General features: G+C 33.1%; 1 protein-coding gene across 1 annotated transcript in view; it reads right to left on the reverse strand.

Annotated features, from left to right (window-relative positions):
* The window catches only part of LOC106719331 (facilitated trehalose transporter Tret1), a 32,868-nt gene that overhangs the window by 3,931 nt on the left and 5,762 nt on the right, over positions 1-23,175 (reverse strand). The window contains exons 2-6 of the mRNA XM_045683968.1: positions 13,004-13,207; positions 2,625-2,786; positions 1,938-2,140; positions 780-966; positions 270-391 (exon numbers count right to left, since the gene is read on the reverse strand). Of these exons, the coding sequence (XP_045539924.1) occupies positions 270-391; positions 780-966; positions 1,938-2,140; positions 2,625-2,786; positions 13,004-13,115 (786 nt within the window). The 5' untranslated portion in view covers positions 13,116-13,207. The remainder of the gene's footprint in view (positions 1-269; positions 392-779; positions 967-1,937; positions 2,141-2,624; positions 2,787-13,003; positions 13,208-23,175) is intronic.

Genomic DNA, 23,175 nt, shown 5'->3' on the forward strand with positions numbered 1-23,175 from the left:
CAAGCTGATGAATGTACCGAATGTCTAATTACACCTTTTTGCCTTTGTAACCTTTTCTTATAAGGAAAGGGTGGGATATGGATTTCACGAAGGAGCATGAATCCCATAGGAAGGGGAAATATTTTTTTCTGTGCCCTCTGTTCTCTCCTCTGCCGATTAAAGGTAAGCAACGCATGCAATTGCGAATGTCTATGGGTAGTCGCTTCGCTTATTCAGCGAATTTAGGTACTCTTTAGGTATAATATAGAAAAATGTACTTTTACTCTTACCGTGGCAGTTTTTTCCATAGAAGCATTGACGTCTGTTGCAATCTGGTTGAGTTCAGTTTCAACACCAGTACGAGATTTACCGCGGATTGTCATCAGACATTCCGCAGCCGACTCACGATCATCTAGGAAATTATAACTTTAGTATACCTCAACAGATACGAGAACGAATACAAGATTTAAACTATATTAGGGCCTTTAATAGCTTAGAGTACATCTCTGCACAGGACTGACCCACTGGACGAGACTATGAAAAAAAAAAAGTTTAAATTGCACTGTAGTGTTAAATTAAATTTTACCTTTTACCTTTAAATCTTTACCATAATACTAACTCAGTAATGAATAAAGCTCTACTTCTTGGCCGAAACTTCTATGGGGGGGGGGGGGTTTGGTTTATCTAGGTTATGTGAGACTGTGTGATTCAGAGATTTGTTACGTCTCTTTCTGTCCAACGCCCTGGGCGTTCGCCCAACCACGCCCTACCCTAAAGCCGCCCCTGTACCCTGTACTTACTTTTAATGAGATGATACATCGGCGATTCAGGCATGAAGTAGAAGCAGATACTGAAGACGGCAACAAACGCGACGCCCACGTACGCTACTACGTTGTAGGAGACGAATGGACCTATCCCGTATACCAGCAAGAAGCCGAGTGTGATGAATGCTTGTAGGAAGGACCCCAGCGCACCGCGGACTTCGTTCTGAGAATATATTAATTAAGTTAATATCCTACGAATAAGGGCCAATGTGCAAATTGATAACTTTACAGGAGAGGTTTTCAAAGTTTCAACCATATAGGACAAGATGCCACAGAGGCACTTTTACTTTAAAAAAAAACATGTTTACATTTGTAAATGTGTATTTGTGTTTAGTGCACGTTAACTAAACTAAGAGGTAGCTTTTAAAATAAAAAAAGTAAAAATCATTAATTTGTTACTTTGCCCTAATACATAGGATATATCAATATGTAGTCTAGTGCTAAAATTAAAAATATTAATTATAAAACACTATCGAAATACACGTACATATATTTTGTTTTTCATTTGATGAATTTGGATATAGTTATTTCAGTTTTATTATAGACAATGAAAGAGAACGATGTAGTGTTGTGAGATTAACAGAAATATTTGTGACAATCGCCTTCGTTTCGTCATTGTCAATTATGTCAAAATTTGTATGAGATTTTTTGGTGTATTTAACACCCGATAGTTGCATAAATATTCATGCTAAAGAACACTGTTCTTTTCTATAGTTAGACCCAGCTCATAATTCGACCCAAGTAAATCAAATTGTCTTTTTTTTTTTATAAATTAAGCCTCTTTTTATTACAATGTTTTTGGTGTCTGATTCACGCACAATACAGTTTAATATATCTATTTGGGAAAATTTATTCTTTCTCGTGCGTGTTGTGACAATACTGTATTTAGGGTATATAGATAACCCAGGCCTGTCGGCTATTGACCCAATTGTATAACAATATGACCATTCTTTGAAATTTCTGGGTCACGAGAACAATTGACAAGGAAGTACAAAAAAAATATTACTATGCGTTGTTAAATTCTCTTTTATCTATAAAATAACCCACAATTTACGTTATTTAACATTACATCGCAGCAAACCAAGTAAAACTATAGATTTCTCTTTTTGAAGAACAAAATTAAATACTACTCACAGTGGCGATTTCAGCGCAGTACATTGGCGATACAGTGAAGAGCATGCCTACAGCAATGCCCCAGAATATCCGACCAGCGTAAAGGTAGCCCACGTTCTTGGCCACGGCGATTAGGATCCATCCCACGAATAGTGGGATGGCGGAGGCCATGAGACCCCATTTGCGGCCTATCTTTGATGCTGCTAAACCACCGATGAAGGGTCCTGTTGAGGTATGCGTTTTATTATTTTTATGAATTAAATTACTTTTCAAATATCGTGCCGATCTAAGGACTTCAGGACGCGGCGCGCTGCGCAGTGCCCTACCCCCACATCCCGCTACGCCCCGCTACACCTAAAATTGTGTTTTGCGCCGAGACTCGCGCGAAGTTAAGACCCGGCAAGGTATATGAAAACTACTATACTTGTAGTTTAATATAACTTAACTTACTTTTAAATATTACAAATACTGAAGTTGGAATATAATAAAACATTTTAGATATCTTTGTGGCTCTTAACTTCACGCGAGTCGTTCGCTGCGCTGAACATAATGCTAGGTAGTAGTGATGCGTGGGGAGGGCACGGGCCGCCAAAATATATGAAAGAGTTATTCCTTTAAACTACGATTCCCGATCAATAAATTTTATACTTTTATTTTTTGCGAACGATGTCTTAAAACGACTAATAATTTAATTTACAATAAACGTACCGAATATGGCACCAACGGGGAGCAGTGAGCCGACCCAGGCTAACTCATCAGCTGTGAGTGGCTCGGACAACGGGGAGTCGGTCGCATTCTTGTCTTGTAACTTTATATTGACTGGAGAGGTCCATCCCATCGAATATCCAGTGGACGCGATCGCGATGTTCGCTGTTAAAGAAACAATTCAATTAATACAAATAGAAGCCTCAATCATCTGTAGACGTTTACATAGACGTCCTTTGGTTTTCCATAAGTACAATAAGTTTCATATTTTTATTAAGATTATGCGTCTCAATATTATCTAGTAAATTCACTAGTTTTGCGATAGATTTAGAACATTTTTTTCGTTCATACATTTTGGAACTCGGAGAATCAGTTCTAAAATAATAAAAAAAAAATATTTAACATGAGAAATGACGTGACAAATATGTCGCGGATTCCTGAACATAATAATTTCTAAGAATAATTTGTCTTAGCAGTGAATGTGTAATTTAAAAATATATTAAAGCAATCAGAACAGTTACGTTGCAGAAAATAAACACAAGACAATGCGAAGTTAAATTTATGATGAAGCGGTTAGATTTATAACCTTAGATATTAAGATATATAAATCTGATAAGAGATTACGAGACTTATACATATGTGCAAATGGTATCACCTTTAGGTTGATATTTCAGTAGACTTGCAGTGGGTTTCTGAGTCCAAAACTTCTGTCTGATCATCTCTGTAATTATCTTGAGAAAACAGAGATAGTAGTATGTTTCAAACAGAGTTTGGTCTTAGAAAGCCACGGTTAATGTGTATTGGAACGTAGTTCCTTATCGCGCGTTGTGAAAGGGGGCTAGACGGAAAAAATTCTTACGAAAAGTTGTCACGACACTTTTTGCTATAGTAACCATAGCAACGACGTGACAATATATAACGAAAATTCATAGGAACTTCGTTCCATCCGTGTGTCCCTTGACACCTCTCAAGTTTTTTTTTCCTTTTATTGAGGGATTCGAGCCCCATGATTTAGTTAATCAATTAAAATTTTCATTCATAACTAACACTATTCAATTACGACCTGACTTTTGGATTGACTTTGGATTGTCAAATATACAGTAAAAAGGAAATTTCACTTCATGTTTGCAATTATAAAGTATTTCGGTCACTCTCAGTCTTTTTGAAACAAAAACTACTAACTGACAAAAATAACTACATATATGTTTCTATACAGGTTTTTCGGTTGTGAAAACACACGCATGTTGTGTGGAATGTAAAAACAATTGAATGACGTTAATTCGGAATTCAAAAGCATGTTTTATCAAGTGTTTTCGTCTTTTGTTTACTTTTGTACCATAATTCAATAAAGTGTAATAAACACCATTTCTTACCAAATACTATTTAATATTAAGTTTAATGTAAACCCGAGTTTTTTTTTTATATTCCTGGTCAGGTTATAAATAAAAGTATTGTAGATATGAAGTAAACTAGTATTTGTAGTCTGTTTTCCAATACGTCATCGTTCGGTATTGACAGTGCACACTCGTAAACCATAGACTAATGGTGTATGTTTATAGCACGGTTAGAGGGTTAGGCTGCTATAAATTAACTTCATTGTGACGTTCTGGTGAAAAAAAAAAAACTTGAGAGGTGTCAAGGGACACCCGGATGGAACAAAGTTCCTTTCGATTAATTAGTGAAGGAACCAATGTTTATTTTATGAATAAAAAACTTAAGTCTTCACAAGAAGTACATTTTATTTCAATGAATTTTCGTAATATATTGTCACGTCGTTGCCATGGTGAAGTAGCGCTCATTCGTCGTTAACATACTTACTATAGCAAAAAGTGTCGTGACAACTTTTCATAAGAATTTTTTCCGTCTAGCCCCCTTTCACAACGCGCGATAAGGAACTTCGTTCCAAAAAGTAATAACTAAAATATACTGAATTCTAAATTTACTATTTTTTGATATGAAAACGAGTGAATTAAAAATGTTAATTTATTGTTAACTATCTTAAAAAGGTTAAAATCTATATGATCTCAAATCAATTCATATTACAGACTATGTGACAATGCTATGACATTGCGGAAGTGTCCTGATGACTGCAAGTGGGGGTGTCTAAAAATAGTCGAGCGTGAAAATAGCTGGTCTATTACCGATTCATATTCAAGGGACTACATCGACAAATGTGTCATCTTACAGAGAGTTTCCATTACTGAAACATGTGTCAGATAACATATTGTTAACCCTTTCATTCTCAATTAGCTGTCGCATAAAAAAACTTATTTAGTAGCCTATTTGTTCTTCCAGACAATGTCAAATTTCATCGAGAAATGTTGAGACGTTCTGACGATGCCTTCGAATAAAAAATCCATCGAAACATTCGCATCTATATATATAAAAGAAAGTCGTGTTAGTTACATTATTTATAACTCAAGAACGGCTGAATCGATTTGACTGAAAATTGGTGGGCAGGTAGCTTAGAACCAGGAAACGGACATAGGATAATTTTTACCCCGTTTTCTATTTTTTATTCCGCGCGGACGGAGTCGCGGGTAAAAGCTAGTATATAATATTAGTATGATATAGAATCCACAAACAGGCGACAAGATGTCTGTCTGCTTATATTCTATACATTTATGTATGTTTATATAATGAATAGGAGGGGGAGATTTGCCAATATCTCGTACACGACTCTGGAATACATCATTGAATGGCTGAACTAAATCTATTTTTAAACTATAGCTCAAAATGGATGGAGATAAAAATCAAAAACGTGTGTCTTTTGTCATATTTTTTTACCTATAAAAAGTACCTATGTGTTTTTGATGTGAAACATCTATAGGCTCACTTGTAAACCGAATTGTTGGCGTGGCGACGCCTGCCGTGGCGACGGGTCGCCACGCTAAAGGTATACATATATATATTTTATGTGTAGTAAAGTGTACGGTGTGGCGACGCGTCGCCACGCTATACTGAGGTATACATATATTTATATCAAGGACAAGCCTCCATGGAACAATTTGTTGATAATTGGAATGCATTTTTCCAAGATTTTCCCATTACTTTATATCAAATGTAAATAAATGTTTCTTAAATAAAGTTACCATTTTTTGTAAGAAATTCGTAATACTTAATTTTTTCATTAGGCTATATTTAATTCCTGTAATAATATTATCTTTTATGCATATTACTTGTACACACACGATGTTTCACATCTGCCAGGCGTCCCATGACGGCTCACATTTTTTTTGTATGTTACTTCAGTAAACAAGGGAATGGAAAAACGCATTTACAAATATATAATACATATTGTTTCGTCCTAAAGGTGAATATACACTAGAGCATTTTCTCATGCATTTCTATGTAATGTAATGTTTTAACGAATGACATGATACAGGTAAAAGCATAGTTTCCAAAGCACGTCTGGTTCGTGAATGTGTGATACACAACAACATATAGAGCGGCTCGTTGTTTTGTTACAAGTAAATGCTCTAGTCTATACCCACCTTTAACTATACTAACGATATGTTTTTGTAAACATTTAAGCTGTGATAAAGTTTTACTAAACTTGTATATGTTTCTATCACACTAAGTATCTAAAAAAAACTTTTTTGAAACCGTTATAATATTCAAGAGAAGGAATTCTAGAATATACATTTTTTAACAGAGATCCGCATTTACGGTTTCCTACATACGTTGCAAGTTCAATGTCATTGGTTTACTCGAAGTGAACATTTATTTTCGCATTTTCTCGTTTAAACGGTCGACGTAAATAGGTATTTGATTAACGTTTCCGTTTGCTATTGCCAATTAAATATATATAATTGTAGTACGATAACAATAGGCGTGTTGTATATCAGTGTAAAAACATCTCGTCATATTTTAAAAGAATGACATCGCATTATTATCTTTAAGATCGGGAATAGAAATTATTTCAATAGAATTTTCGTTTATAGAAACCCTAGCGATGTTTATTCTATGATTTAGCGATGTTTTTTTACCTTTTTATACGAAATGCATTTCAGATTTGATAACATAATCCTATCGTATAATTAGATGGTATGAAAATAATATTTTACTAGAATACTTATTTACATGTCTACGTTTTTATAATCTTTGTTCAATTATTTTTTAATATATAATAAGGTGGCAAACGAGCAAGCGGTCACCTGAATCCGCGTAATAGTGGAATAAATATGTAATAGTTTTGGTATTTAACACGTGACTGTCTAATGAATACTATTTCATTTTGAAGGGAAGCCAAACACTTGGAGATGGCACACTCCCCTTAAAAATTGCGTCAATCAATCCTATTGATGTTATAATCAATGTTGTCGTTTTTGGCATATCCATGTCTTATTCAGATTTTATTCCTGCATACATTAAAAAAACATTATATTAAGTATCCATGCCTCTATATTTTAGATTTCCTCAACTATGAATTAAACGTTACAAAATTGTCTTGACATATCCAACAATTTGTGTTAAATAAAAAACGGACTACAAGTTGAAAATTAAAAAATTAAGACCATTTTTTGACTTTCTTGAAGTCAAGCAAGTTGTTATAACTCCGTGTCTTAAACATAATTGATAATCTATTAAATACCTAACGGAAGTTCTATTATTTACATGATCTATGCCAACGGTAAATTCCAAACGTCAAATTCTATTAATAGAGAGAAGACATGTCATTTCACATGTGATTTCTTTTGTTTATTATTGTATTGTGAATATAAGCCAAATAGGAGTCATACACACCCATACAGAATTGCGTCAATTGTGTTTATTTATAATGGAATGCCAGGGAAAGCCATTGCACTCACGTGTTTAATTGTACATAATATATAATTTAAATCTTAATTATATGACGACACACCTCCGAAGGGCGTGTGTGCCAAATTCTGCATAGTATTTTTAACATTATATATATTTATATATGTCATGTTTGTTATCATACAAAATAATTGTTGGCAAAGATTATGTAACAAACAGAAACGCCAATTTATTATCAATCATTTGTTATTTTCTTAACATACATTTTTCTGTTGCGTAAAACATGAATTAATATAATTTTTAACTCACAGACAGTATGTTTGAAGGTATCTCCGGAACGGCTCAACGGATCTTGATAAAATTTGGCACAGACATAGAACATAGGCTGGAAGAACACATAGGCTACTTATTAAGTTTTTTTTTAATTCGCGGACGAAGTCGCGGGCACAGTTAGTTAACAATAAAACTAAAATTATTGTTATAATCATAACAATGAGCAGTTATAACACAGGATGTTCCAAATATAGCTTTATAGTACAAACGTTTATGTATTTAATTTGATGACAATTTGTATTTACAACGGCGTGATTGTAGCGTTACGTTCTGTATGTTTGGATGGATGGATGTTTGTTAGGTGTCTCCGGAAAGACTGAACGAATCTCGATGAAAGACACAGATTTAGAACATAGTCTGGTAGAACACATAGACTACTAAATATTTTTATTTTAAATTCCGCACGAACGATGTCGCGAGCGACAGTTACTTATTTTATATTAATTTAATTATGAACAAATTGCGTAATAAAATCGATTGAACGTTACATTTAAGTAATAATTATCTTTCTCCCATGTTTAATGTTAAAGTCTGATAGGAGTTTATGAAGTCAAAGATTATAATGCGCACTGATAAACACTAATTCACAGTTAATATTTAAATAAGGTGACAATTATTGATAGGGGGCTATCTTGCACACCTTTATGATAATGTTGATAACAGAATGTTATATTGTAGTAACATATACGAATAAAATTATAGAAACATTATACTTATGTTATAATTAGACAGATATATTATATATTATCTGTGGCCTGCAAGAAATTAAAAAAAACTTAGTAGTCTATATGCTCTTCTAGATTGTGTTCTATTACTATGCCAAATTTCATCGAGATTCATGCAGCCGTTCATGAGATATCCTGTAACAAACATCCATCCATTCATTTAAATATTCGCATTTATATTTTAGTAAGATTAGTAAGATGTATTAAACGTTTTAATAACCGTGTAGCTTTTTCAATCTTGTATAGTTCTTTTTAAATATTTTGGCGGCCAAAAGTATTGTGCGCGGTGCAACGCCCTTCCCCCCGCTACATCCCACTACATCCCACTACATCCCTCTACACCTAACATTGTGTTCTGCTCAGCGACTCACGCGAATTTAAGAGCCGCCAAGATATCTGAGAACTTTTGTACGTTTATCTATAGCTAAAGTAAAACGAAATTGTTTATAGACAGCTAATGTAATATTGATAATTGAGGAAAAGTGTTTTTCTCTAAATATTTCTTTTAAAGAAAATAGTGCAAACGAGCGGCGGGAACGCCGAGGTTATAATCGACGCCTAAAGATTGCGTTGCCGGCCTTTTAGAAAGATATAAGTGACTACAAATATCACTGAATTTATGAGTTTCTGCCGATAATGTGCAATATTTATTGACGATACTGGCTTTAGCTTAAAATAAAGAATATGATTATTAGTTCACTTATATAGGAACGGCTAAAACACTCACGTACATACGTCCGGTGTCGGCACCGACTAGTTTCGAGCCCATCAGAAGCCCTTCATCAGGTTGAATGTACGTGAGTGTTTAGCCGTTCTTATATAAGTTAATGATAACGTCTCACGAAAGATTGAATAATTTAATGATTATTTGTATGAAATTGTATTTCCGTAGCGGAATTATACGGTATGATATATAAAGACGATCAATTTCTTTGTCCATTTTAGTTTTACGAATAGATTTATGCTGATTAAAGACACACGGCACGTGTAAATTCGTTTCTTTCGTAGTGAATAGGCCAGTGTGAAATAGGACACAATATCGTTGGAATATTTTCGTCCTAAATGCATTGTAAATACAACTTTAACAATGCGTATGATAATATTTGAACTTCTTGTTTATTAGAATATAGGTAACTGTTTGATTTATGATAAATCTTACTAATATTATAAATACGAAAGTTTAGATGGATGTTTATTTGAAGGTATCTCCGGAACGGCTCAACGGATCTAGTGAATATATAGTGAAACGTTGAAAAAAAGGTTTGTTGTTATTTTACTTATTTCAAATAACAAGGTCACGTCTTAAAATATTTATAACATCATGTATAAATCTCTCGATTATTTACAATCTATTGATCCTTTATTGGATTAATGATAACCACTTACGTTGACGATAATCCGTAAAATTATTATAGAAAAAAATTGTATAGATTATTAAATATATCATGCCTTAATATTAATTGTAAAATTATAATCAAACATCCTGATAGCTTTTGATATCTAATGCGTATCGTCAGTATTAAATCTTACTAATATTATAAACTAGCTTTTTCCCGCGACTCCGTCCGCGCGGAATAAAAAATAGAAAACGGGGTAAAAATTATCCTATGTCCGTTTCCTGGTTGTAAGCTACCTGCCCACCAATTTTCAGTCAAATCGATTCAGCCGTTCTTGAGTTATAAATAGTGTAACTAACACGACTTTCTTTTATATATATATAGATGCAAAAGTTTAGATGGATGGTTTAGTAGAATGTTTGTTAGAAGGTATCTCCGTAATTGCTCAACGGATCTTGATGAAATTTGGCACCGATGTAGAACATAGTCTGGAAGAAAACATATGTTACTTATTAAGTTTTTTTTAAAATTCCGCGTGGATGGAGACGCGGGCGACAGCTAGTTCGTAAAAATGTGCTTTAAGTTATTTGAAAATATTGCTGATTACCACCTCACGTGAGTGGGAAAAGGCCAAGGAGACGACGAGAAGACGAATATTGAAAAAATTGTATCGCCCTTTTAAACTAATTAACGGTAAAAACAATTAGACACAATTATATTTATTTAATGAAAAGTATAATTTCTACTTTTTGTTTATATTAGTTAATCTAAAAAAATGACTCGTAAATTTTCTAATCAAGAATTAAAATTCAAATGTTCGGGAGGTATTTTTACCTTAAGTTCGTTTGATAATATGTTATCTTCTGACGTATTAGAAAAACACTAATCAATACACGACATAATATGTTCAAGATAATATAGATATCAAATAAAACCATAAACGAAATTATTATAAAGCTGTGTAAAAAAAAAATCTCACCCAAATTGTCGTTGGGAAGTTATTCTTTTTGATTTCCTAGCGCCTTTTCTTTTAATTCGATTTATTTTTAATCTATTAATACATAACAAAATGCATTTATATGACTTGTTTTATTGTTTTTAATTCACATGACGTTATTATTTTCCACAAATAAAGATCTAGCCAGACCTATTGTCTCCTTTCTCAATGTTTACCAACATAAGGGCAATGATCAAGATCAGTGGAGCAATCAAAACGCACACAAAGATAATAATTATGTTTATGACGTTTTCAGTTGATAAATAAACGCATAAGAGAAATTAATAAAGTCAGATAAACAAAGATTATCAATTCACAAACTAAAAAAGTGACGTATCGTAATGGCCGCCATTTATGAATTTTGACGTTTCTCTGTTTACTTAGTAGTTTCACACAGATCATAAATTCCATTCATTTCTTATTTGCCGTTTGAATTGAATACAATATGATTAATGCTAATTCTAAGATTAATTATCTATTACGTAAATACAGAGTTCAAGATGAACGCAGATTCTTCTGTGTAATAATGTTGTTAAAGCGATTAGTGCCGGTGCGGACATTATTAGAAAAAAACAGATTAATTATTATTAGTTAAATTGTCCAATCTATAAAATTCGGTGAAGTTCAATCTAAGATCTAAAGCAGGGATTCCCAAAGGGGTCGATTTTGAACTTAAAACATTCCTATTTCTCACTCTGTCTTCTTCTATTGACCTAAGTCAGAATAAAAAATAATAATAATAGTTGATTTTAATAGTAGATAATTTGGCTATGGGGGGTCTGAGATAACAGTTCATTTTGGAAAAGGGGGTCACTTGTCCAAAATAGTTTGGGGATCCCTGATCTAAAGTAATCAAAACCTAACCTAACTTTATATATATACTAGCTGTCGCCCGCGACTCCGTCCGCGCGCATTTAAAAAATACTTAATAGGGGCATGAAAAATAGATAGTAGCCGATTCTCAGACCTACTGAATACGCGTATAAAATTTCATAACAATCGGTAAAGCCGTTTCGGAGGAGTACGGTAACTAACATTGTGACATGGAAATTTTATATATTAGATGTTTTGCTACAAGCTTAAAAAAACATTTTTATCATTTATATAGAGTCTAAAAAAGGAATAATATAAGAATAATAAAGAAATATTGTAAAATAAAGTGAAATACGTTATGAATATTGGACAGGAAGTAAATAAATCAATAGCTATCCAAAATTCTAATATCTTGGTTATCATTCACAATATTGTTACATTATGCAGAAGGACAACTGATTAAGACTGATTGTAACAATGACATTACGTACTACATGTTTCCCAATTAACATAATCGACAATTTTCTTTTGTAATTGTCGTGTTATTGAATCATTGTTTTAGTTCCTATTTCAAATGGATTGGATATGTAAAACTAGAAAATCTAGAAGGTTCTAAGATAATCTACGTTTAGCAATAATTTTAATAAAAAATATTATCTATGTTAACTTTAAAAAATAAAAGAAAAAATCAAATATAAGTGTAGTTTGCTTCTGATAACAAGAAGCGAAAATATTTTAATTTTTTTCCGCTATTTTCGGTTTCTTTTAAACGGCGGGACGTGCGCCGGCTGAAAAAGCCGGTGTCTTTGCCCGACAGTTTAAAAATGTATTTTTGTAACAGGAACACAAATCGAACTGTGTAGCATGCATAACTATCGCGTTTTAATATTAATCACTTTATTTTACTATTAAACTAATCATAGTTTACGCGAATAATATTTTATCGTCTTATGTGTTTATAATTTCCAATATCAATTGATTGCAAAGTCAAATGCGCGGGAAATTGTGTTTTTTTAATGTGTTTTGTGATAGCTGTGGTATTTGTTTTCAACTTACTTATTTTAATTTAATGCATTGTATTAAATTTAAATATCATGTTGATAACTTAACTTTTGGTAATGTAAAAATTTTAAATTAAAAACTGGCTCCAATTTTTAGCTTACTGCCGAATTAGAATAAAAATACAAACCTAGCACACACGGAAATATCTGTTTATTTTATGAATAAAATTTACGTTTTTAAGGACTTCAATTAAATAATCTTTTTTTTAAAGTGAAAATGCGTAATTTCCCTACAGTAAAAATGTAAATTAAACAAATAAAATAAAAAAATCACTGGCATCACATAAAATTGCATGATTTTTTTCTTCTTCTTTCTAAATTCAAATCACTCGCAAATAACTGACAGTTGACATACCGATGCCGGCGATGACATACTGCCGCCACAACTGTCCCGCTTCCATCCTGTGCTGCTGACTGACTGCTCCGGTCCCGACCGGGTCGTACGCGTAGCTCGCTCTATCTGCCATACGTCAGGACACGTCACGACGACGTCACGCGGCCGTGATGCTGGGTGCAAGTTCAAGTTTAAACACGCTGCACGGTCACAACACTTCGGAATCTGTAACAGGTAGATTGATTTGAGATTTCTAAACTGCTTACCAAAAAATAAATCATATGCTAAGATTAAAGAAAAATATAATTTTAATACTAGCTCTATCGCATTCCGTCCGCGCGGAATTAAAAAAATATGTAATTTTTAATTCCTCGCTTTTTAAATTATTTTTTTTAACTTACAAGTAACCTATGTTCAACTCTACAACATAGCCTATTCCAAACTATGTTTTGCGTCTGCGCCAAATTTCATCAAGATCTGTTGAGCCGTTCCGGAGATACCTTCTAACAAACATCCATCCATCCACCTTAACATTCGCATTTATAATATTACTAGCTGTCGCCCGAGACTCGCTGACACCACTACCATATGGGATACAAAAGAGGTAGAGAAAGAGAAACAGAGACAGAAAGAGAGAGAGCAAACTCTCTCTCTTGCTTAAAAATTATTGTTAAAACCTGTTTTAAATGTTAATTAACCTAAATATGTATTTGGTTAGTTTAATTAAGTCTAAACATTATTTAATAAAAAAAATTACAGAATCTGTATTTTCCGTCCGACACAAGGGAAATTGTGTGACCGTTTCATTATAACCGCTGTAGTCTAAAAGGCTTGACTAATTTTAAAGAATTCAATGTTACAGAACTCATTCAAAATATAATTATGTAAATTATGAATATAATGATTCTGCCAATTAAAGAATAAGAATATAAAAGTCTTTTAAACACTGAACGCCTTACAAAATAACTTTCCTTCGAACAATGTCGACATTCGCATATGTCATTTATTTATAATTATTTATTAACTAATTAATACTAAAATTCCAACATTCCGTGTGGCATAATGTTTATCTAATCAAGTGGATTTACTTTTATCTTGGACACGCACTGTCGAGTACGTTTATGACTATCCATTTTAGTGAAATGACATTTAATGTTGACAATGCTTAGGTGGACAACTTTTGTAGTAGCGGCATAGCGCCGCCCAAAAAAAAAAACTTTTGTAGTAAAAGGCAAACGAGCAAGCGGTTTTTAGTATTCGCGAAAATATAGATATCTGCGTTTGTAGATGCGATGCCTTTTTTGGTGTAGGAGGAAAACTTCCAAAGATATCCTTGCTTCAGGGGGAAGACATGGTTATGTGAGATTTGAAACTACCACTACTACTAAAACCCCCACGGTGGCCAGACTCAACTGCAATAAGAGGGTTCCGGGATCTCCAATGACCGTAATAAGACCTTGTAGATGGCGTTGCCTACCCTTAATCGACGGACAAGGGTTCGCACAGAAAGAGGATATTTCTCCTTCCTAAGAACCTTTTTTAAAATAGACCTCCGGGAAACATAAAGCAATTTGCCACTGCAACATAGTTTATAGGTTAATAGCTCTTGGCGACAATTAGTGAGAATTTAGTGAGAAAAAGTTGGAATACAAACAAAATGAAAGTAAAATTCTAGTGCGTCATAATGTTACCAGTTGTATAATTTTATAAATTATCACAGCATTTAATAATCAGTTAATTTATCAATGAGGAAGTTTTACGATTCGTAATCTATTGTAATTGCGAATGCGCGTGGAAAAACACTAAACTCATCAGATTTCATCAATATAAAGGAAACTCCTTTGTCGGTCCGCATAATATTCCTCGCTTTTTTTTTCTTAACAGCCAGTAATTAAATGTAATTAAATTATGATAGTGTAAACACTACTTAATTAAAATTAATTACAGATGTTATACTTTGTAAATGGTACGTTTGAAATTCAGGGAAATCTAAAGAAATTTTGAAAAATAAAATAAAAAGCTTTTCATGGATGAAGGAAAAAACATAACATTCCAACTGAATTCTATTTTTTTAAAGATAATGGGATAAACGAGCCTTTGGACCCTTAATAAAAAGAGGTCAACACCGTCTATTGACATCCACAACTCTAAAGGAACCGGCCTTTAAGAGACGGGTATGCTTGCTTCTTGAAGGTCCCTAAGTAGTTTGGAAATACAGCCGGGAACAGACTATTCCACAAAGCGCCAGTGCGAGGTAGGAAGTTGAGCGAAAACCGATTGGTTTGTTTCGAAGTGCTACCTGTGGTAGATACGGTAAAAATAACAACAAACGTCTCTCCGCAAGGCCAGAGTGTTGAACGATCAGTAAGAGATTGGACGTTGGGGATTCTAATGGAAGAAGCTGGTATTGGGAGGCCTCTCGCCCTTAGGCTACGCTTTATATAGCTGCAGTCGGTAGCCTGGCTGGAAATACTTTTTTTTCAAAACTAAAAAAAATCATTAAAAATGCCAAAGTTGCTGGTCTTTTAGTGTAAGTTTAATTAAGGAAATCAACATTAATTAATAATTAAGCATTTTAAACTTTAAGAGAAGTAGTTAGTTTCTAGTTTTTCGAGATTTAAGTCTATTGTCCAAGGATTACGTTAAAGAAAAACATAGGCAGACTGAATGAAATGCAAATGTAAGATTCACCTTGCAAATTCTAGTGTAACAAGCTGGAAGTAATGTTTCTTTGACGTAACATTTTCAAGATTATTATTTGTTACTAGCGGTCTCTCGCGACTTTGTTAGTCTGAACTACTTGTTAGTATGATACTTTTTTTTCTTATTCTGAAATAAGAAAAAAAAGTATCATATAATATGCTTCATCAGCTAGCTTCCCGTCAAAGTCCCGTCAAAATCGATCCTGCCGTTTCGGAGATTATTATCAGGGACTAACGCGGACTTCAGAGAGAAATACACATAGACAGAATTAAAAAACTAATTCTTTATCAACGCTAAATATACATGACCTGTACGAAGTAGGACTTTTTTTTTTTCAATATTACATAGACACTATTCATACTATTACTATTATAAATGCGAATGTTTAGATGGATCGATAGATGGATGTTTGTTTGAAGATATCTCCAGAACGGCTAAACGGATCTTGGTGAAATTTGACAGAGATGTAGAACATAGTCTGGAAGAACACATAGGCTACTAAATACTAAATCGAGTTTTTTTTTTAAATTCCGCGCGGACGGAGTCGCGGGCGACAACTAGTTATATTAGTATCAACACAACAAATTATATTTATCTCATTATATTTGCGATAAATGGAGATATTTTTCATTATTTTGCTTAAATGATGTTGTTATGAGGTTACTATCAGACCTTTTATCGTATAACCTTCATAAAATATATCTAAAGATTAAATTTACAAACGTAATCTTATTAATATTATAAATGTAAAATTTTAAATGGATGGACGGATGGACATTTCTTATTACGTATATGTAGAACATAATCTGGAAGAACACAGAGGAGACTTACTAATTTTTTTGGTGTCAATGTTTCGTGGAAATCCAATTTTACGTTTTCTCTCAAACTTTAAACGTTTAAAAACATGTTAACACAACATGTTTTAATACATATCGACAAACAATTAAAACCTTTTTCACTGTATTAAATTGTTAATTTATTATTGAACTAGTTGTCGCCCGCGACTCCATCAGCGAGGTATTAAAAAACTTAATATGTGTTCTTCCAAACTGTGTTCTACATCTATGCCAAATTTCTTTAAGATCCGATCTGATTGAGCCGTTGTTGAGATACTTTCAAACAAACATCCATTCATCTAAACATTCGCATTTATAATAGTAAGTAGTAAGAATAACTAGTGACATATTTTATTTTTTGTTCCGCATTAGTCGACTTTCCTTAAGTTATACGGAAATATAATTTTCCCTGTTAGGCTAGGTCACACTATACACTGCATCCTAAGTAACACACGTGTAAACTGTACGATATTGTTTCCTCGTGCTAAGTACTAACAGAATTTAATTGGATTACGTGAAAGGAGGCATGATTAAACGAGGAAGTGTTTCCTTTTGAGCCCATTGGCGTATTCGGCCGATTTATAGGCATTAGTAGTATGTTTTTTTGATTCCATGGACTCAATAAAACAAATTCAAAACAACCAGCGGGTGATTATAGATAAATAATAGAGTAAACTGGAGGATATAAAACTGCTGAATTGATTCTACATAAAGTCGGATAAGGACAGAGAGTTGAGAGATGATAAAGGAACGCACAAATACCCGAAAAAATAAACTGTTAATCAAGTTAAAATGTATTTTTATTAAAAAAACGATCTTGAATAATATTTATATTCCAGATAACCTCAGGTCTACACAGATAAAAAATGTTTTCTTTTTTTATTAAATAATAAAATGTTTGCCAAACATTGTTATCAATATATTTAATTTTAATAACCTCTAGAACTTCAAATAATATCAAATAATTGTGGACTATATTTATAAAAGGGATTAAAAATGAATTTTAATACTTCCCTTTTTACCCATCTTCTATTCTCTATATATATAAAAGAAAGTTGTGTTAGTTACACCATTTATAACTCAAGAACGGCTGAATCGATTTGACTGAAAATTGGTAGGCAGGTAGCTTAGAACCCGGAAACGGACATAGGATAATTTTTACCCCGTTTTCTATTTTTTATTCCGCGCGGACGGAGTCGCGGGTAAAAGCTAGTTTGTAATAAGGAAAGGGAGGTGAAATCAACTGGGGAGAGGATAAATTGGAAAAGGAATAACCTTTTTTGATTTATCTTTTCCTTTAAAGAGAAGAATCTATGGTATATTATGTTTTTAAAGATATCTGAAGGTAGTGGACACTTGGCATCAAATATCATTTTAGTTGTATAAAATATAAATAATAATATTGAAAAAAGCTATCTGATCTTTATTTTGTTAGTTCTAGATGAAAAGATATACTCTTATTACGGAATAGCACTAGTTTAAATATGCTCTTTTCATCTACGATCGTAGTTTTGAAACAACATATACTCGTATATCAATACATAGTATAAAACAAAGTCGCTTTCGCTGTATGTCCGTATGTATGCTTAGATCTTTAAAACTACGCAACGGATTTTGACGCGGTTTTTTTTAATAGATAGAGTGATTCTTAAGGAAGGTTTGTATGTATAATAAATGCATAATATAGTAGAGAAACACTGATAAATTTAAAGTTTTCTAATGTGATGTCGTAAATAAGCACGTTTTTTTGCGCTTATATTGCAAACGCTGACTGAACCCTACGAGATAGACCAAAATAATGTACTACAGTATTGTTCACCTTAAAAAGTTCAACAAAAAAGTCCGCGATGGTATATGTCTATCTCTTAGGGATAACCCAGCATAACCATTTTTATTCTTTTACGAAGTGATTTTAAACAATACAGCATTAATCCTTATCCATTTAAGTACCTTAAATAAATTGTGCATTTATTCTGTAGTAGGTATATTTTGCATTGCACCCGTGCGAAGCCGGGGCGGGTCGCTAGTATCTAATATATAAAATTCTCGTGTCACAGTTTTCGTTGCCATACTCCTCCGAAACGGCTTGACCGATTCTCATGAAATTTTGTGAGCATATTCAGTAGGTCTGAGAATCGGCCAACATCTATTTTTCATACCCCCCCCCATTTTTTTTAACTGCGCGCGGACGGAGTCGCGGGCCACAGCTAGTCTTATATATAAAATTCTCGTGTCACAATGTTCGTTCCCGTACTCCTCCGGAACGGCTTGACCGATTCTCATGAAATTTTGTGAGCATATTCAGTAGGTCTGAGAATCGGCCAACATCTATTTTTCATACCCATATTAAGTTGTTTTTAACTGCGCGAGAACGGAGTCGCGGGCGACAGCTAGCATTCTCTAGAAATATCTTCGGATGTGTTCATCTTTTGTTTTCCTTTCGGACATGAAAACATTTCAATAATTGACCTACCGTTGGTTTCTGAAATCCTTGCATAAAACATATCGTCATCTCTGTCATTATCTTTGCCAAAATAGAGATAACAATATTTTTTAAGGTTCTTTGTATTAGAAACCCATGATAAGTGACATTGTGTACGCGTACGAGGAAGTTGACTTTGTTTTAGTTCCGATTTGTATGCGATACGTGAACTATGCAGTTTGTTTATAGTCCTGTTAGTGTCAAAGATCTTTATTAATTGACTAATAGCGCGAGTAGTTGATTAAATTTAATGAATCATTTGTTTTAAGGAAGTTGGAAGACAATGATAAGTTCCTTTGTTCTGAATTCTATTTAACTTCATGTACTCAGATACGTTAAGTGGTCACTATAGGCACTCTTTTAGCGTGGATTAAGTACATTTTCTATTAGATCAATAGGCTATTGCACATCTTATGAATTTCTATTCATTTATGTGATGAAATATTGAATAAAATTATGCCACAAATCTATTCAAAATAATTCTTTTGTCTAAATGATAATTATATGCCTCAATTGATACATAACTAATTTATTAGTAGGACATTTCTATTCGTCACAATAAAAAAACGTAGCCAAAATGTCACCTCAGCTGCCATGTAATAGAAATTACGTTTTAGTGGTCTTTCATTAAAATTTATTAAGGAACATAATCGGCCGACATTAAACAGGCGTTTTAGAATAGCGCCTTTGCTCTTTTAATAGCAACGTTACGCATTAGAAAACTTGCAACATGTTTTTTTTATTCAAACATTGATTTTAACTGTTTTTAATTATCTTTTGTCATTGATTTATTAATCACATATTAAGGTAGTTTTTTAATTAGAATGATAAGATATCGATTATGCTACTTACGTAGTTACTAAGCAAAAATACGTGCAAATTTTTCAATATCAAATGTTAAGGAATGACGTTTTGTATTTTATTGAAATTGCTATGTATTATAAAATATTAGTGGATATTAAGTGAGACATTTCACAATATGATAAAATTTACAAGAGGTTGAGAATTAAGTTGATTTATAACTATACAAAATCCCTTTGAAGTGGTAATTATACTTGAAAATGGTAAATTCCATCCATTAACTGTATCAGATCGGGGACTAGTCGAGATTGTTAAAGTGTAAGTAGTTACGTTTAACAACTTATTGTCAAGGGCAACACTTGTACTAAGTGTTTACATATTATTTGTAATGCATTATATAAAATTAACATTAATTATGTATAGACTGACTGATAGATAGAGGGCGCTGCAGTGCCACGGTTAACATCGACTGTGTATTTATAAAGTGATTAAAAATAAATAAAGCGTATAAAAACTGTGAAAAAGTGAAAAAATTTACATCTCACGTTTTAATCGAACTAGTAACATAATTAAACAGAAAGAAGAACCGTGAAAATATACAAAAGTGATCAAACTATAGACCTGTGAAATCAGTTGTGTATTTGAAAAAAGTGAACGTATTGTGAACGTACCGTGATACAACAGTAACCAGTAGCACATAAACAACCACCAAGAATCTTGTTTTTTCGTATATAAACAGTGAGCAGTGATTCTAAAACCTACTTTAAAAATTATAAACTAAAAACGAAAACTAAAATTGCAAAGTCATCGCCTCGCAATTGATAATAGCGCCATCTAGTAGCGACGGTGTCATCGAGTAACGACCGGTGCTTGGCTGAGTAATGTAAATAGTGACAAAGTCGCAAGAGGGCGCCGTGAAGACGTCACCAGCGGCATCTAGCAACAAACGAGAAATATAATTCAACCAAACGCTCAATAAATATCGACAATCTTCTTCGTATTCTGGGTTACGTTCACAAGAGGGCACCACCTGTATGAAAACTAATGTATGCTTATCAATAAAAAGGCGGATTCACCATCTGCTTATTATATACTAAAGAAATATAAACAAAAAAAAAATGGAAGAAATATTGACTACACTACGCTTAATTCAAAAAGATCTCGAAAACCAAAAAATCGCAATAAAGGAAAATGGTATAGAAGTTACAAAAACAGTTACGGAAAACATGAATTTGATCTTAGATGAAAAACTAAACCACATCGAACAAAAGTATAAAAACCTAGAAGATCAATTAGAAAAACAAGAAAAAAGAATAAATATATTGGAGAAACAGGCAAGGAATCGTAACATTGTATTTTTTGGCATTGAAAAACAAAACTCATTTAACTCTTACTTGGATTTAGAAACGGAAATTATTAATCTTATATCAAGATACCTCGGCATTAAACTAGATCGTAAAGAAATTCAAGAAATCAGGAAAATAGGAAAAAATACAGAAAAACCAAGGCCCATTGTGGTGACACTGACCACTGTTGGTAAGAAAATTGAAATTTTCAAACAAAAGAAACTATTGAAGGACACAAACTACTACATAAAGGAGGACTACCCACAACACATTCTAGAAAAAAGAAGACTGTTACAGGAACAAGTAAAAATTGAAAGAGCGAAGGGTAACAAAGCTATACTAAAATATGATAAACTAGTCATAATAGGAAAACAGGAAATAAATAATACTCCAGGTAACAATAAACGGTCACTCCCAACATCTCCAGAAATTTATAATCGTAATGAATCATCACTTAGAACCCAACCAAAAAAGAAGAACAAAGCTGCATCGAACACCCCACAAAACCCAACTAGTGGCTCTGAAAACATAGTCAAGCCGGGGATCCTCAATTATTTGGCGAATAAAAATCAAACAAACCAAGTTCTGCCGAAAAATAACTCTAACCAATAGCAATCGGCACCCCCTCTCACAAACAAAAATAAAACAAATAAAAAACATAACACAGAAAACTATCTTCCAAGCCGGTTGGTCACCGTGGAAGAGATAGACCACTACCCTCCAAAGAAACAATCAGAAATCAACCTGAGATCCAGAAACCTATCAGCTAACAAGCTACACATAGCAACATATAACGTGAAAACACTCTCTTCATACGAAAGACTGTTAGAACTCGAAGAAGCACTGAAAGAAATAAATTATGACGTCATCGGCCTGTCAGAAGTCAGAAGAATGGGCAGCAAAATAGAAGAATATGACAACACGATATTATGTTATGTTGGCCACACGCCAGGTCTTTATGGTGTAGGTTTTCTAATAAAGAAATCCTTACAACCTTATATTGAACAATTTATAGGCTTCACGGAAAGAGTAGCTCTGCTTAACCTCAACATACAAGGATATATTATAAGCATCATACAAGCCTATGCCCCCACAACTCTTTCAAGTGAAGAAGAGATAACAGAATTCTACAGAATTTTAGACACAGCAATTCAGGTATCTACCAAAAACCTCATAATAATGGGAGATTTTAACGCAAAAATAGGTCAACCACTAAAAGATGAACATATAATCACAGGAATATATGGATATGGAACTAGAAATGACAGAGGTCAAAGATTAATAGATTTTGCTTTAGAAAACAAACTTTCAGTGATCAATACCTATTTCAAAAAAAGAGCAAGTCGCAGGTGGACTTGGCGTTCACCCAGCGGTGTATACAAAAATGAAATCGATTACATACTGACAAACCAACCTAAGCTATTCCTAAATATAGAAACACTGAACCTTAACTTCTCTACAGACCACAGAATGGTAAGAGCTACAATAACTTTAGAAGTAAGAAAGAAAAGCAGAACAAAATTCACCAGCAACAAAAATAGTACTCTAAGAACGACAGAAGAAATTGACACATACAAAAAAAAATTTAAGACATCAAATATCAAACTTAGTTGATTATAACCTAGAGACGACAGTACAGGATTTTTATAACAAACTACTGCATGCTATTAACGACAGTCTTCAACAAGCACGACATGTTAAAAATATCAGTAAAAGACACAAAATTCTCTCGGAAAAGACAATCACATTACTAAATAGAAGACAAATGTTACAAAAAACTTTAGTTAAATCCCGATCACAAAAAAAATGAACTTAGCGCATTATATAAACTAACAAGTAAGTACATAAAATATGATTATAAAAGCTATAGGAACCAAAAAATACAAATTTATCTTACACAAGGAAAAAGTTTCAAAAAAGCGATAAAAGAACTCCGAACATGTAAAACTTGGATAGAGGGATTAAACAAATCGGGACAAACAATACGCAACCGTAAAGAAATAATAAATATTGCTACAGAATTCT

The sequence above is a fragment of the Papilio machaon genome, chromosome 24, assembly GCF_912999745.1.
Source record: "Papilio machaon chromosome 24, ilPapMach1.1, whole genome shotgun sequence".
NCBI classification, from domain to species: domain Eukaryota; kingdom Metazoa; phylum Arthropoda; class Insecta; order Lepidoptera; family Papilionidae; genus Papilio; species Papilio machaon.